Genomic DNA, 17,409 nt, shown 5'->3' on the forward strand with positions numbered 1-17,409 from the left:
AACTAAGACGCGACACTCTAAATCTCAGACTCGTGACTTTGTGTCATGGGTGTGTTCTGTTAGTCAGTGGTAAGATATTAAGGATAGTATAGTGTTGGATAATAATTTATTGTAATTGATTTTAAAAAGAAATGTTTCTACTAAAGTTTAAGTTTCCATATATCATTACGTATTAAATTAATAGCATCTGAAATATGCATCTTTAATTTTAAAATAGAAATAACTTTTTATTGAAATAAAGAAAAATAGTTGACAAAACAAAAGAACACCCTGATATTTGCTGATGCCTCAAAAATAGAATACATATGCTACAGTAGTCTCTTTGGATATCTTAGATATTTGATTTCCTGTGTAGTTTCCAAAATTCTTTAGAATAGGGCAATACTTTAAAGGAATTACATGGAATTCTTAAGGTATTTTATGGAAATCAATTCTTCTTTTGTCTGTTTATATTCCCAAGAGTTCTGGGTAATATATTCATTTAGGCTCAGTTCTCATCAATAAAAGGTTCAAGACATCTTAATATGAAATTAAACTAATAGATCGAAACTACAAAAGCATTCTGTCTTCACTCCCTTCTTCGTAAGAGGTGATTAGGTTGTATTCCAGGATGGTACTGTGTTTGCAGACGAGAAAGCAGAAGAAGCAAGACCAAACCTGCTCGGTGCCGCACTTTAGTAAGGCTGCTTCCCTCATCAAACTTCCTGTTTGTCCATGTGACTGCCAATGTATACACATTATAATAGCAAAAAAACAAACGAACAAGTCATTATAAAGTGACTTCCAAGATTCTTTCCCAAATCATGTCAGTTCATGCATGATATACTGAATTATCCCCTTGCTTTGAGTGTGGGCATGACCTACTGTCCACATGGGATAGGCATGTCCAGACACCCTAATCCCTCATGGGTATTCCCTGAACCCAGGTGAATTTAGAACTCATCAAATTGACAATTTTGATTAATAATCACATTTACCAATGTTATCCCAGGTAACTGTAGATCTTTTATCAATTGACAAGCAAGGTGAAGTATCAAGTCTGCCTATCAGTAAGATGCCTCATCCGAAGCATAATGCACTGAGTTCCCATTACTATAGTTAAGTTACATGAGAATCCTTAGAAACTTTGGGAGTTTCTACTGCTGGCCCTGAAGAAACACATGGTATTGTCTGTGGGGGCTTCCTGAGGAGGCCACAGAATAAAGCATTCCTAGGATGTGAGAGCAATTCCTGGTGGAGATGTGGCAAAAAGGCAGAGATCCCAGCCAGACAGCTGCAAGGAAATGGATTATCAGTGAGCACGGATTCCTCCTTCAAGGCTTCTGGGTCAGAACAGTCTGGCTGAAATGTTGATTTCAGCCTTGTGAGAAAATTACATCTAAATGTTTGGCATACAAAACAGCTGCTATCACGAGTAGTTTTATTTAAAAAAATAAAATGTTTCAATAAAATCAGAGCAGATAGTGTAATGAACATTTCACCACAGTGGGGCTGGAGAAGAAGGATGAGATGATTTGATTGTGAAAATTAGCAACAGAAAAGCTTGGGGATGGTTCAGTGGTTAAGAGCACTTGTTGTTCATGCAGGGGACCCATGTTTGACTCCCAGCACCCATGTAGCAGCTCACGATCATCCATAACTCGAACCTCAGGGGATCTGATACCTTCCTCAGACCTCCAGAGGCACGAGGAATGAGTATGGCACACGTATATGCATGTGGGCCAAGCATACATACACATAAAGTAAATAAATCTGAAAAAAAATTAGTGACAGGACTGATATTAGTACCTTGGATTCTCATTTATATTCCAGTGCTTTTCATAATTCTGTAGAACACTGCAGTAATGAGTACTGTTGGTAGGTTTCCCTTACCCCTGCTGTTTTAGTTACTCTTCTGTTGCTGTGATGAAACGCCCATAACAACTTTGGAAGGAATGATTTAACTGCAGCTCACGGTATGAGGTTATAATCCATTACTGTGCGGAAGTCACAACCACAGGAGCTTGAGGTAGCTTGTCACATTGCATTGCACAGTCAAGAGCAGAGCTATGAGAGCAAATGTGGGCTCACGTAGTTTTCTCAGTTTTATACAGTCCAGGACCCAAGCCTGGAGAATGGGACCACCCAGAGTGGACAGGACTTCCTTAATTAATTTAAGACAATCAATCCCTCCTGGGTATTCCCTGAACCCAGGTGAATTTAGAACTCATCAAATTGACAATTTTGATTAATAATTACATTTATCAACCAATAGCATGTATGCATTTTGTGGTATTTCTTTACATCACTAAAAGCAAAACAAAACCATCATTTACATATTCTAGAGTTAGTTCAGTGGTGTTAATGAAAACGTCAATCAAAATCAAACTCAATGCTGAGTTGGCAACAATTTTACAACATTCATGACTCAAGAGCTAGTCTTCATCACTATACAAGCAGTACTCTGAGCAATCGAGATCAGGAAATCTGATAGGCAATTCCACCCACTTCTTGTACTGTTTCTTTGATGAGTTATTTTTGAAATTGACTACAAAATTCCTTATTTTAAGACAAGGCAAATCTAAACCTTTGTGCACCATCATTGTTCCCCAAGCCTAGAAAAAGAAAAAAAGAGAGAAAGGAGAAATCAACATTCAGTGGAACATTCGTTTTGGGTAAAATAAAACTGAAGCCACTGGAGTTTACTCACTTGGCCACATTTGCAGATAATCTCTCCATTTGTCTGATAATCAGCAAATTTCATTTGTAGTGCTTTGTTCTCTCTCACAATGTAGAGTCCCCTAAAATTATTATGAAAGGAGGAGTGTTAGTAATATGTGACAATATGACATTATGCAGCCATGGGTTCGCGTTGGACTTGACGATGACCCACATAGTTGGACTATATGACACCTTATTCTTTCTCATGCCCTGCTCCCCAGAATTTTTGTGAAAACTCAGGTGGATGTCCCCATGCTACATATGCACTTCACAAGTGGGACCACTGTCTCTGGGTCTCCTCTGAAGTCTGCTGTGGTTTTAATTATTCAGTCATTCAAAAAAGAACGAGAACAGATACAGACATCCACAAATTATGTACTTCACATCGAAAATGCTTTGTATCTTACAGTTTACTCCATATCTCAAGAGAGTTAACTTTCAAAGCAGACCCAAGAAATGAGATTGCAGTTGAGGGACTACAAAAGGGAAAGCTTTGATGAGGAAAAAAAATCTGTAACACAACATGTACAAGGCCATTGTTCTCACCTCGACTAAAGGACTTTAAACAAGGACCCTGCGGCACTCACTTGAACTCTGGTGTCATGTTGACATGATGCATCTTCTCAATTACGTGGATGTTTTCTCCTGAGCAGACCAGCGTACTACAGTTTTTGCAGAGAAGTGTTATTAACGATGGATCGCTGTTGTACTGCCTCGCAATACTTCTCTTGACTTTCATCTTCTTTTCCAAGATACTTTGCACTTGTAATTCCAAAATCTGTGTGGAGGAAAGAACAGAGTATTCAACTTTCATCATAGTTTTATGGGAGGAAATGAGCTGACAATTGCACATCACAGGTGGATTGTGCTCCAGAAGATGAGGAGATAATGGCACCGGATGAACTTAGTTTTCCCTCTTCTAAAGCAATCTACCTATGTCAAATTACAAAGGAATGATAGGGAGAAAGCCTCTGGATCAGGTCGAGGGGGATGTTTGGGTACACTCTAGATGTTTGATATAATTTTACCTTTTTAGTAAAACTGATGTTTGAAGACATGCAAAACAGATTTTGCTTTTTGCATCAACTCTCATGCTTTGTCAGTGGTTGCCTAAAATCTGTTAAAAGGACATTCCAAACCTGAGGAGTGGAGCTGCTTGCTTAGTAACTGACTAGGTAGTGATGCTTTCTGGGGGCCTTTGAGCATAGCAGCTGTGGACATGGTCCACTCCCTTGTTCTTCATTCTCTTTCATCTGCCTGAGAATTCTTGGGAGGACAGATCTCTCATTCATGAGAAACTGAGAAAGATGGTCCATCCTGGAGCCCCTAAATGGATCCTTTCTTAAGATCTGAATGTGGCCTGCACCTCTGTGTTCACTCAGGAATTGAATTCACAGTCTTGTGTTAATAAGACTTCATAATTAAGAGAAATGATACTTAATGTAGTTGTGTGCTTAAAAATGGGACCCTTGAGAAGAGATTATCTTGGATTAGGATTTATGGGTTGAACCCACAGGATTGAATTATGGTGATTTTGTAAGGACAGAGAGAGCACAAAGAAGTTTAGGTCCGTATGCATTCCGGCCATAATGGGATAATGGATCAGGGGGTGTGGCCTCACAGAGACTTCTGCGTTGTTGTTAGACCGTATGGCTTTACCTCCAAGTCGAACTAATGAACCTCTTTACATTAGTAGTCAGCCCACTTCAGGTATTTCATTAAAAGGATGGAAGACTAACTAGTACAATGTTTTAATCTACAGATGGGAAAAATTTGACCTGTAAACTATAGCTTGTTCTAGAACTGAAGTAGACAATTTAGTAATAACACACCAACTTCTATGAGAACCTCACTGATTTGTGAGCCTTTAGTCATATGTATGAAGGAATAAATCTATAATAGGATTATTTAGTGGAAAATGTTTGGTTTGCGTTATATTTAAGGGGGTTTAAAATATATGTTTGTATGAAAACCTGGCCAGAAAACCTTGGAGTTGGTTATATACTTTGCACAACAATTTGAAAGCATCCCTTCCCTAAAACTCTATTTAGGGTAGAGCCAATTCTAATGTTAAGAAACTAACATTCACACCCATATGCAAGGGTGTGAATTTTTCTTCTAAATGGATTGTTTGCTATTATAAGAGTTACAGTCTTTACTTCAGTGGTATGAAAGTTTCCTGAAATATTGTATAAATATATTCTTTTTTCCCCCACTGAATTTCCTTCACCCAATTCAAATAGCTCTGTTAGTAAATCGAGAAAGGGCCATATGAGATATTACATGTGTTCTAATCATTCAGAATTATCCTCAGGGTCAATCTCTAGATAGATGGAGCTTCTCAAAAGTAGCCATATAGTTGTTTTTTATGTTATACTTTACTACCCTTAAGTTTTTGTTTTGTTTCGTGGGGTTTGGGAATAGGATTCGCTCTATAGCTCACTTCAGGCTGGCATTGAACACACTATGTAGTCCAAAATAGCCTCACACTCATTGGGTTAACACTTTTGCCTCAGCTCTTTGAATGCTCAGACTACAATGAGCCACCAAGTCTGGCTACACAATCCTCTCCTAATTCCACTGTGCTTCTTTCTGTGTGCTTTACACAACACTGTTACATTTGAGTTAACATACGTCTCTCCCGGTCCTTAGCAAGCACACACTGGACACAGTACTTCACATAGCAAGGGTATGATGATATGTTTCTCACTGCATTCTCTGTTTTTAAAATAGTCTGGTAGACAATAGGTGCTTTATAAATATTTCTATAATAAAGACACTGTGCTTGTAGGCATGGATTGGATCAAGTAGAAACTATCAGGTAGGTCTGAACGAGTGTTGCACAAGTCTTTCTGGAAAAGGGTATCTGAAATTTGTATTACCAATGTAGATGTTTGGTTTCCCTGCAATGATCAAAATTCCCTCAGCATTTCCTGCCACACATCCTCCGCCCCAGATTTTTGGGGCTTTGTGTTTGAATCTGGACGAAGAACAAATCTTCCAACAGAAGCTGGTAACTCAGTGTAATTTCTGTCTGAAGAAGTAGCCACACAGACATCCGCGGCAATCGAATGTAGCCATTTTCAGACGAAAACTAAACTCATTGGTGGCCAAGAACAATACCTTATGTGCATACTCCTCTGGTTTCATATTTTGAACACGGTTAATAGCTTTATACATCATCTTCTCTCGGAAATCATTAACAATCTCCCGTTCAGTAACTCCCGAGCCACTGCTGGTAACCAGGACGTAGGTGCTCTCATCGGCTCTAGCTCGACCCCGGGCCTGAGAATGTGAACAAAGAAAGGAAGTGTTGTGTCTTGCTATGAGCTCTCCTGGTTTGACAGTCTATGTTCAGTATCCCAGCCCTTCAAATATTTCTCTAATCTTGGTAAAGGTAGTTATTGCCCATGGTTTGTAGATAATTTTTTTTAACTTAAAAGCTCTCTCGCTCTCTCTCTCTCTCTCTCTCTCTCTCTCTCTCTCTCTCTCTCTCTGTGTGTGTGTGTGTGTGTGTGTGTGTGTGTCTGTGCGTGTCTGTCTTAAATGTTCTGTAATTCAATGTTCTAGAATGATTTTGGCAACTCTCTGAGGCCAAAATAACACACCCACCCATTTAGTCCCATTGCATCCTGAGCAACTGTCTTAAACCACAGAAACCCTGAGCCGTGGCTTGGAGGGTAAAGCCATCTATTTGGAAGGATGAATAAGGACAAGGTCCATCTCTGACCTTGGCACCAGGGATTCAGAACAGAACTGAGCAGAACAGAACTGTTCCTGGAAGCCTGCTTTGGACTTTATATTTCTCTGGGAAAATACACACAGTAACGAGTCAAATTTCTATAGGTCTCTTAAGAGGGTGAAAGTTAGACTCATCACTCTTGTTTATTGTTGTTCTTTAAAAAGTTCATTTGTGTAAACAACCAAGTATGGTAATGTCCACTTCCCATCTGCCCCCAACAACTTCTCTCAGGCCTCCATACATTTACCTTCCTTTCCCTCTTCCTGATTTTTAAAGTCCATTAAAGGCCATTCATTTAGTTACGTCCATTTGTGCATGCATACTGGGCCATCCAATGGAGCATGAATACTGCACTGACCAAGGGTGGGACTCACTAGCCTGGATCAATCACTGGGGGTACTACAGACACATTTTTAATAGTATAAGCTTTGGTTACCTAGCTCAGGAGCTTAACCATCAACTACAGTACTGTCCTGAAGGCAAACTATACACATACTGTAGTCCTAAGTCTCTGACTTACAGATCACTCTGTGAAATAATCTTGCTTTCTAGTAGGACGGCTGCTTAATGAACTTCATCCTCTATAAATTGCCATTCTCCCGAGGTTGAAAACAAACAAAAAAAAACCTTTCACGTGTTAAGAATAATGTCATATATCTTCATAAATTTGTTAATATAGTTGAGTTAAGAGAGGTTTGAAACAGAATTTTCTTTCTCACTCTCTTCTTCTTTCTTTCTTTCTTTCTTTCTTTCTTTCTTTCTTTCTTTCTTTCTTGTACTTGTAAGTGACCCCACTCCATATTTTATGAAAAATTAAAAATATAGAAAAGTTGACTGCGGGAGGAAAGCAGGGCTGCAGGTCTCCCTAAGGTCTGAGTGGGATTTGTGGTCAGTGTGTTTCAGATTCCTTATCCCTCTCGGGACTCACTGACATCTTCAGACTGAGGAGACCTCTTTTGACCCTTGTGATGGGCCAATATCATGCGTGGTCTTGGAAAATCTGGACATATGTTTTGGACAGCTCTGCTCCACACGATCCACTCCTGAACTGGGATCCAGGAGGATGCTCACCACACCCCAGATGAGGGTGGGGGATATTCTGCTAAAGTTATACCTAGAAGGCAGTCAGGGCAGGCAGCCAGGGACCATTCAGAAGATGTCCAGGACACAGAAATAGCAATCAAAATAGTTGTTAGTTAAATTACAGGAAGTTGACAAAGGAGTCCAAGAGACAGCAGTCATATGAAAAGTAGTGTCTTGCAGTTCTTTAGCACTGGTCTTTTTTACCTGAAGCACAGCTAAAAAGGCTTTGTGTAGCTTTAGTAAAAGGAAGGAATCCACATAGGAGCACAGGGGTGAGAAGGAACACGCTAGGCACAGATCTCTGTACATACCTGGACCATGGCTATCTCGTTCGTGACAAGGCCATACCGGATAACGATATTGCATTCTTTGATATCCAGGCCTTCCTCTGCCACCGTAGTAGCGATAAGCAGATTTATTTCCCCAGTGCGAAATTTACTAATGACTTCTTTTTGTTCAGTCTGTGGAAACATTTTAATAAATTAAATTTTGTGATGCTAAACACATTCAGATCTTCTAATTAGTAGAAGAAATAATAAATTGCAACTGGTCAGTGTAAATCAGAGGATTAGATCATACCCGGATTTGCTGCCATCTGTTTTTGGCAATGAACAAAGACATGATGGTGAGACAACATTTGATTTCCAATCTGGGATTACCACACAATAACAAAAATATTTCCATCCTGCAGTCTGGAGGTGGGGAGAACGCTCTTTATGCCAAGGAAATAAATTGATGGGTGATTTGAAAGGAAGAAAGGGAGAGGTGTTGCTGGCTGAGAAAAGGCTTTGGCAAAGCTAAAATAGGGTTTACCTTTTAATATACTAACGTCAGAGTGTGATATTTAGGGAATAAAACTAACTGAACATTTTCTATCACATTTGAGAAACTGAAAATTCCTCATGGATACTATAGCTGGTCATCTTAACAATCATCCAGGAAAGAAACCTATGGAATATTTCAGAAAGGGCACAAGGAAAAGTCAAAATGTCCAGGAAAGGAAGCTGGAACGGGAGAGAGCAGAGCTAGTCTTTAATTTTACTTTGAGGAAGGCTTAACTTTAACATAAGGTCTACTGGAAAGACAATATAAATTAAAAGTGGAGGAGCGCGTGACTTCAGCTTAATCACAGGGGGAATTTTTAATGTCAAGTCTGAAAGCTTAATATAATTATATAGAAATATGACCCTATCTGATATGGTACTTTATTTCCACTTGAATCTCATCGAAGCTGCTAGCCTACGTGACTCGCAGTGCACACTTTTATCCTTAGAAGTTACGTAAAAGTCATCACCCAGAGCAAGTGTGTGCTCCCCCATGCTTTTTCCTTTCTTCTTAAAGGGAACACGAGATTTTATTTGGCTTACCACTCTGACAGAACACCATAGCAAGACGCCTGGCAACTCTTTAGCAAGCCTCTGTCCTACTCCTTCACGCGCGATGTTAAAAATGCCTTGGATTTAACATAGACCTGTGCCTTAATTTCAAATAGTACTTGAATACGAAATTGCAGGCCCAGTGTTTGGCCCTCAGAGCAGGTATCTGCCTAACCGCTATCAGGACAGATGAGTCTGCTATGGTGTCCGAAGTGATAGTACACCGTTGGATATTCTGGCTATCTCAAGGGAGTGTGCATGAACTGAGTGTTAGAGTGGGCCATTTCAAGTTTCCTTTCCTTACACAAACACTAAATGGTTTTGGTCCGTCCCCTTGTGTGAACAATACCACAGAACTGAAACATCCTTTCCACTAGCAAGATTCCAGGGGAACTTAGCTTCCAGGAGAAAACTGAAAGACTTCTATAGTTTACAAGTTGTCTTTTTTTTTCCCCACACTCAGAAGTGTGCTTTTTTTTTTTAAACTGTACACACAATAAATAATTTTTAAGACTAATAAAACAGCAGAAACCATCTCAAACCTCCTCCCTAACACTCAGGGCTTTAATCCAGATTCTTATAGACTTCAATTTACATATACTGGCTGAACAGTTTTGGTTATAATCCACACGTGCTGAGCAGTTTTGAATTTCTGCTGGATTGTATTTTGTAAACATTTCTTTAGGATATTGTTAAGGTAAAAATTACTGATTTTCACAAGAGGTGCCAAACTTAAGAAGTCTCTGTACGCTTGCTTATAAAAGGGGGATTCCACTTTAGCTTTTTCCTTAACTCATCGTGTGCCACTATCAGCCTTGTGGTACCACATACATATTGGCTACTATATACACCAAAGCCAAGAGCAGAGGCTGTTAAGTGTCTGTGAGATGGTAAAAGAGCTGAGAGCCATTACAAACAATGAGAGAAGACTGGTTGAAGTTTAAGCAATGGATTACAAACGGAGGCTGCACCTGAGTCATGGGCTTGACCTCGCTGCTGTGTCCCGCGCCAATCAGGTGATGCGCTTTGACTCCAACTTCCGCAAACTTTTCATTCTCCATAATCCACTGGGAAAGCGCATAGGTGCTCTGCCGCGTTTTTGTGAAAATAATTCCTCGGGAGGACTCCTCAGACCTTGTGAACTGTTCCAGGATCGTGTTTCTTAATTTAATGAGTTTTTCGTTCTCGTACTTTGGGTTTTCAGCTAGTTTTTTCAACATTTTCTTGTTATCTTTAAAAAATAATTATTCATGTTATTAGCTTGGTTTAGCTACCCCGCTAAACACACTCACACACCCTGCCGTGTGCCGCACACAGATCCAGTCTCTGTCGATTTATGAAAGAAAAACATAACTTAAAAACTATTAAAAATAAAATTAGTTGGCGTCAGCAAATTAAAAAAATTACACTGGCAAAGTTTACATGATACACTAAGACATGACTCAGGTAATCTTGTGATATATTTATTGCTCAGACTATTTATTTAATTAATTGCAATAGTCTTGGCAGTAAAACTGGATGATCAAATAATTAATTACAGTCACACAACTAAAAGTTAACCTGTCATATCAAATTATAAACCACAGTCTTCATGGGATTTTCTTTCAAGATGAATTTTGAGAGCCTTCTGGAAAACTTAAAGAAAGCCGTGAGTTCCTGTCTGAGAGGACGGTGCAGGAACACATGGTTTGTGCTATATTGAATCTTACCGAAGAACAAATTCATGAGAAATTCATCCGTTTCGTCCAGTTTCAAAGATTTCTTTACATTGCCCTTAAGTTGGTCATGGCAACTGCTGGCCTCGTCGTCGTCACTCTCATCGCTGTCATTGAGGGCTGCAAACTTCTTTTCTTTCTCGTCGGTGTAGAACGTTTCCAGGTGGCTGTACGCGTCAATCATTCGGATCGTGTCATTGATTTGTAGGGCTTCGTTGTACTTCCTCAAATGTTCTGCACAGACACGATCTCTGCGATTTCCGTCTTTAGCAGCTTTGGAAGAATAAACTCCGTGAGTGAGGCAAAGGGCAGAAAACTATCCTACAACTGTGTTGTGAGCTTAAACAGTCAGAACTGACTTCACTGTGGCGCTGGCACAGAGCGAGGCTCCGTATGTGCCATGAGTTCTAAGGAGGGTGGCTTCCAACTCCATCTCTTGCTGCCTGAGCTCAATGAGAGCCGGAATGTGGACCTGAACCTTAGAGGAAAAGCCTGGGAAACACCTCAGTAAAATTGCCTGTGAAGACAGCGCTGCGGATAGCTGCCTTAATACTTTATATATAATAAACGGACGTGAAAACTGTATGAATTGACACCTCTTTCTTTAGATGAGGGGTTAGAACATGTGTGGGCTTGCCCTACACCCAAAACAGAAATTCTGTTTCATGTTCCATTTGCTCTCAGGTTGCTTCTGTGTCTGAGACGATTGTCTAAAATCTTAATGTAAACAAGGGAAAAGCAGTTAGGTCAAAACCCAAATTACCTTTTTTTTCCATTTGAATAGCCCACTGCTCATAATGTTGGGTTCCAAAATCTGACAATGGACTCTTTTGGCAGTAAGTTTGAATGCTTGCCATAATTTCTAGAAGTTTCTCTTTAAATGGATTCTAAAAACAATGACATAAACATTATTAATATTTAAACTGGCATTCACTAGCTTTGTTAAAACGATTTGCATATTATAATGTGATTGGTTCAGAATCGTTACCTAGACAATGAAACATTAATCTCTGATCACTTCGTGGCTCACTACATTTGGTTTTTACAGTTTTATCTTTACTTCAGGAGTTACTTGACTCGAAACCACTACCATAACTTTTTAAAAAGTAAAATCAGTGAATGTTACGAAGCTTGAAAGTTAAAGGCAATTAAAAATATTCGTTGAGTTAATGTCACAATTATTTAGAAAGTCTTTAATTTCACTTAGGTAGCATTCCTATGTAAATGAGTTGTTATGGTGCTTTGATTTAATTGGGAATCTGTGTTTACGGACACAGAAGGTCCTTGCTCCAATTGGTTTTTGATCCATCAATAAAGATGCCAGTGGCCAATGGCTGTGTGAAAAGAAAGAGGCAGGACTACCAGGTTCCCGGAGGCTAGCAGAGAGCAGAGGGCAAGAAGAGGAGACTTTGGGTAAAGAGACAGGAACAGACTGAGAGCTGCAGGGGAGATCTAAAATGTAGGTGGAAAAGGAAAGTGGCCCACGGAAGGGCGGCCCAAAAGTGCCTTGGGCAACAAGACCAATGGGCTTCACATTAGGTAAACAGGTAACTAAGTTGAGGGCAGATTTAGAGATGTTTCGCTAGGAGTAATGGTAAGGGTACGCTAGCCACACAACCAATAAAGCAGTTTTAAAATGAGCTAATGTGTGTGTCTTTCATCTGCAGATTCTAGATAGCTCCTGGGCAGGTTCATACCTGCAGACAGCCAGGAGCACGAAGCAGTGTAGCCAAAACTACTCGAAACAGGCTTCTGTAATTACTTCCAAAATTAAAAAGCAATTGGCATACTTTGGAAAAACCCAGATATGAAAGAATGTATGCTATGTGATTGAACTTGGACAAAGTTCAAAATGTAAACAAAACCAAGTTTCCTTTGGCATGGGGACTGGTAGAAGGGGTTCTGAGGTCGTTGTAATGAGCTAACTCTTTATCTAATTTTTTTTCTTTGCATAACAAATTCGGTCAGCTTATGAAAATCCACAAGTACATCTTGTGCTTTTCCCATGCATCATACTTTAATGAAGAGTAATTGTAAAAGTTAAGACAAAAAAATGGCAAATGGAGGAAATATATATATGGATAATCAAGAATAGAAGCATGAATTTGAACTCCTCGGGTAAATCCAAGTGAGAAAAATGTAAAAGTGGGTCGAATATAATCGACACTCCGGCCGCTTCAGTTTCAGAATGAAAATGAGTGCATCGTGGAGGTTTCCCACTGGCACTGGTTTGGTGCTCACAGCATTCTGAGTATTACCTATTACACTCATATCTCAACATTAAATCCTAGTAGCCCTATGAGGCCAATGGCAGATTCTAGTGGAATTAAACTTCTTTTACATTTCTACAAACCTATTAAGTTTTCAATTCTACAAGAGATAGGAATATTCTACTAAACAAAACATCCAAACAGAATATAAGTTGATTCTTATTAAATCAGTGAAAGTATTTACCAGAAAGGTACTAGTATGTTTAATTTTTCATTTTTTATAGTCGGTTTTCAAAAAGAAAAGATTGCAAATGAGGATTTTTCTATTGTCATTGCCAACAAAATCGTTCCCTGGATTGGTAAGAAGCTAATCCGGCAAACGCCAAGACCAAACGCCGAGACTCTATGAGGGTACCAACTCCCATAATCCCTCTAGTTCACTGTCCAGTGCTCTGGCCCAATACTTCCACTCCTCCAAGACTCAGAAGTAGCCATGCACTGAGCTATATCTCATAAGCAGAAGGAGGAGGATGGTGCTGACAATTATTAGCAGTCTTTGCTGCCTCCTGTCAACTTTTAAAGGTATAAAATCATGGCTTGTTTGATGTTTAATGAGAATATTCAGATGGCGAAATGTAAAATACTCCATTGGATATGGTGTTGTCAGACAAGTGTATATAAAATGCTTCTCATACCTCTCTGGTGTCATCAGCAATCACAAACTTCTTGCATGGTTCCTTTATTTGGTGTTTGAGTTGACTGAGATTCTCTTTCACTGTTTTAATGGTAAAGGCATCGAGATTGGCACATATCTGGAAAAGAGACACATTGTAAGTATCCCTTTCTTACAACCCAATGCAAGGAAATTTTTCGTGTAAGAAAATTATAATATGCATTTTAGTATCGATATGTAGCATAATATTTCATTCAGGAAATGTACAGTATTATTTACTGAATGCAGTATTTTAGCATTGATTACTATGGATTTAATTAACCAATGATAATCCATAATATTTGTTCTGATGTTTTCAAAAGTATATTTGAAGTTCAATTTTAGAAAAAAGATGTCCTTTGGTTTTCACTTTGTAGCTGTAATATGGGACTTAGAAAACTAGAAAAATTGTGCAAATTCACAGGAGTTAATTATGGAGTAACTATCATCTGATTATATCAGGCAGCCATGATGTTCATGGACCATAATCTTATTATTGTCTATGTACAAGAAGACAGCACAAAGGGAGGAGCTGCCTTAGTCTTTGTGCCTAGATCATAGGTAGAAGTTAGGCCTTTATCCCAGTCATGAGTTGAATTTTGGAGACAATCCTTTTCTGCCTCTTGTTTACTTTAGTAATTTCTATTGATTTCAACCTACTGTGAGGCTTTAGTACTCTGACCCACTTACTACCTGATATCAATAGCACTACTTTAGACGGCACCCATCTGGGGACAGCAGCACTTTAGATGGCACCCATCTGGGGAAGCTGGTGAATGTATATTTAATAAAAAGGTCCTCACATTTCTATTTCCCACTACCCCAACCAACCCCTTATGTTGAGATGGTCTCCCTCTGAGGCACTGGTTGGTCTGGAACTCACTATGTAAACTCATAAACTCACAGCAGTCTGCTTGGGCTCGGCCTCCTTGGTGCCAGGATTAAAGGTGGGAACCACAGCATTTGCCTCTTTTCTGTTTTAACTTGAATAACCCATGTTCTAGGCTGACACATAAGGCAAAGAGACACGGAAAGCATGCCACTTTGAAAGTCATGGAGTAAGACATCATTGGGAATGAAAACTACTATCCTTTGCTCGCATCCCAGGTATTTATCAAGAATATCACCTTGGTGTACAAGACTGAGGTTATTTTCTAGAGCCAAAGCAAATAGCTTTTGGCACTTGAATTCTCAACACTACTTAAAATCCTAAGAGCCATAGGCATTTGTCATTTGATATAGCATTATTTTTGGTTATACACAAAATCAGCGACTTACATTTAAAATATGTTTTTCAGCCTCAGATTGCTTTTTGGCTGCTCCAACACCCGGTGAAGCTGTCAGTCCTAGTATCTGAGGCAGGTGAATTGTTGGTTTGTTTTGTTTCTTGAGTTTATGGTTTTTCAACTTCTGCTTCAAATACCGTCTCATGATGTTGTTATAGACTGCCTCCTTGTTGGTATGATGACACTCGTCAATGATAATAAGGGAAAAGTCTTAACAGAAAGATAGAAGGTCTGTTTACCCAAACTGGCTTCTTACAGCAACACAAGAACTTTGAAGAATCGCTTTCCTTTGGGCATAGCATTGGCACACCCCCTACGTCAATCTGCTGGTATAATTTTAACAGTGACCAGTAGTAAAATTTATGACTACGAATAGTCGTGTGTCCACTACAGCACTACTCCTGCTAGCTGTCATCCCTGTCTCAAGATGGGATGCAGAAAGTGTTAGTGAAAGTCACACCTTTCTTCCACACAAACAACTACCACCACAAAATCTTCCCAGAGTCCCACTTGGTTTTAGAATAAACTTTTAATTTTAGGCCGATAAAGTCCTTTTTTGCAACACCAAGTGAAAAAGAGTATTATCCAGAGAGCCGATGGCTTTGCGCTTTTTAAACTCTGTGCTTAATTCTTGTGATTACTTTTACTTTTCTCTGTTTTGATCCCAACTATTTAATCATTCCAAAAATGTAGGCAGGACTGTAGTTTTACTCTATAGTGAAGAAGGTAATTCTAACCGACTCTGTCAACAATTTGTGTGTGTGTGTGTGTGTGTGTGTGTGTGTGTGTGTGTACACATATACTACACAATGTAATTGTTCTCCCAGAGAGAGACACAGGCAGAGTAACTGCAGGATGGAAGGAAAATTAGTCTCTCAAAGGAAGGGCTTAGCGGGACTCTGGTAAGGTATGCGTCAATCAAGAGATAAGTTGAAAGTGTGTGTGTGTGTGTGTGTGTGTGTGTGTGTGTGTCAGAAGTAATGGAAGAACACAGTACTTGATTTAGTAATGATATACTTATGCAAAAGCAAGCCATTAAGTTAACCATTTCTCTGGTTTTGGTCCTTTTCTTGCAGGGAAGTAGAGCACTTCAATGAAGCCTTGTGAAATAAAATGTAACTTAAATAGACTGAGGCTACTTCTCATCATAAAAAATGATTTAACAAGCATTCCCTGTTACTATCTTTAATATTCCTCTCAGCCTTTTTTATTCTAAAAATAATCACTCCAACCAACCTGACAGCTGCACACCATCATCTTCCCCACTCTCCAGATTTAAGAGGGAGTTTTCAAGGATTTGAGCTGTGCTGATAATAACATCGTAAGATTTGACAACTTCTGGAAAAGATATTTTCAGCTGGGTATCGCCGCTTAATCCAATAATGCGATACCATTTCTTCAAGAACGGGTTGAACTCTTTGCGGAAAAGTTGTTCTGCTAACATTACCTTAAAAATGAGAACATACAGAATTTTTAAAACTTCATAAAAATAGAGAGGAAGGAGAAAGGCGCCGAGGGATACCAGTCAAAGGATTACATGTGCACTAAGAGAAATGTTTACATTCAGTCGGTTAATTTGATTATCGCCATCTATATATCATTCCTTCTACCCATCTGATATTAAATATCCATTGTGTTTGTATTAGATGTAGACATTATATCTATAACATGAAGGAATTTAAGATAAGGCTGCTGACTCAGAGTAACTCCGTGTCACCGAATACATATTCTATGACTAAAAGAACAACCATCACACACAATGTAACTATTCTCTCAGAGACACAGCAGCCTGATACTATAGAGGAAGAACAACTGACTTCCCAAAGGAAGCCTTGGAGGGGCTCTGGTAAGCTGTGGTTCAGTCAAGAGTTAAATTGAAAGTGTGACTGGTACTAAATTGATTCTTAAGTTGTGGAGTCAGCTGTGAACATTAAGTGCAATATTAAATTCTATATCATAGTCCTCAGAAGACTCCTGAGATCCTTTACTTTAAAGATCCTTTACTCTTAGTGCCTGAGATCCTGCTATCTGACTACAAAATTGGAAAGATCGGGGAATGTGGACAGTAGCATCAACATACTTTCTAGGAGAATGTATGAAATAGGAGAGAATGAATTACCACAATGGCTTTGGTGTTTGAATCAAAACAAAGTGGCAAGCAAGGGTAGGAAAGGTAGAAATTCACTTCCTTTCTAACCAACTCTGTATGTGCCACACTATCTGTTGAAAGTTGCTGCTGACACCTTGGTGACACCTCTAATTGCTAGTCACTCAGAATACCTCCCAGACTAAGGAGGAGACAGGTTAAGCTATCTTATTCCTAAATTTTGTTTTTGTTTGAGAACGGGAGTTATGCCTTAGTCCAGGCTGGCCCTGTGTAGCTTAGGATGATCTTGAACTCCTGATCTGTCTGCCTCTACCTCTTTATAGTGCTGCAATTACAAGCAAACTCCATGAAAGCAAGATTTGGTTGTAGTGCTGAGGACAGGACTCCTGGCATCCTGTATGCCAAGCAATTGCTCTAACACCTGGGCTATACTGCCAGCCTGCAATTACTGTTAACACCGGAGTCAAGCTACCTTGAG

At 39.3% G+C, this 17,409-nt stretch overlaps 1 protein-coding gene across 14 annotated transcripts in view; it reads right to left on the minus strand.

Moving 5' to 3' along the window:
* Positions 1 to 201: 201 nt before the first annotated feature.
* The window catches only part of Ifih1 (interferon induced with helicase C domain 1), a 48,113-nt gene continuing 30,905 nt past the window's right edge, over positions 202 to 17,409 (minus strand). For 13 of the 14 annotated variants that reach the window (XM_087653827.1, XM_087653820.1, XM_087653823.1 and 10 more), the window contains 11 exons: positions 16,061 to 16,271; positions 14,817 to 15,034; positions 13,522 to 13,638; positions 11,380 to 11,503; positions 10,611 to 10,889; positions 9,873 to 10,132; positions 7,837 to 7,986; positions 5,824 to 5,985; positions 3,288 to 3,478; positions 2,690 to 2,780; positions 202 to 2,594 (listed from right to left, as the gene is read on the minus strand). In XM_087653827.1, coding sequence (XP_087509953.1) covers positions 2,415 to 2,594; positions 2,690 to 2,780; positions 3,288 to 3,478; positions 5,824 to 5,985; positions 7,837 to 7,986; positions 9,873 to 10,132; positions 10,611 to 10,889; positions 11,380 to 11,503; positions 13,522 to 13,638; positions 14,817 to 15,034; positions 16,061 to 16,271 — 1,983 coding nt within the window. In that variant the 3' untranslated portion in view covers positions 202 to 2,414. 14 annotated transcript variants of the gene reach the window in all.

This window comes from Rattus norvegicus, chromosome 3 (assembly GCF_021556685.1).
Source record: "Rattus norvegicus strain SHRSP/BbbUtx chromosome 3, alternate assembly SHRSP_T2T, whole genome shotgun sequence".
NCBI classification, from domain to species: domain Eukaryota; kingdom Metazoa; phylum Chordata; class Mammalia; order Rodentia; family Muridae; genus Rattus; species Rattus norvegicus.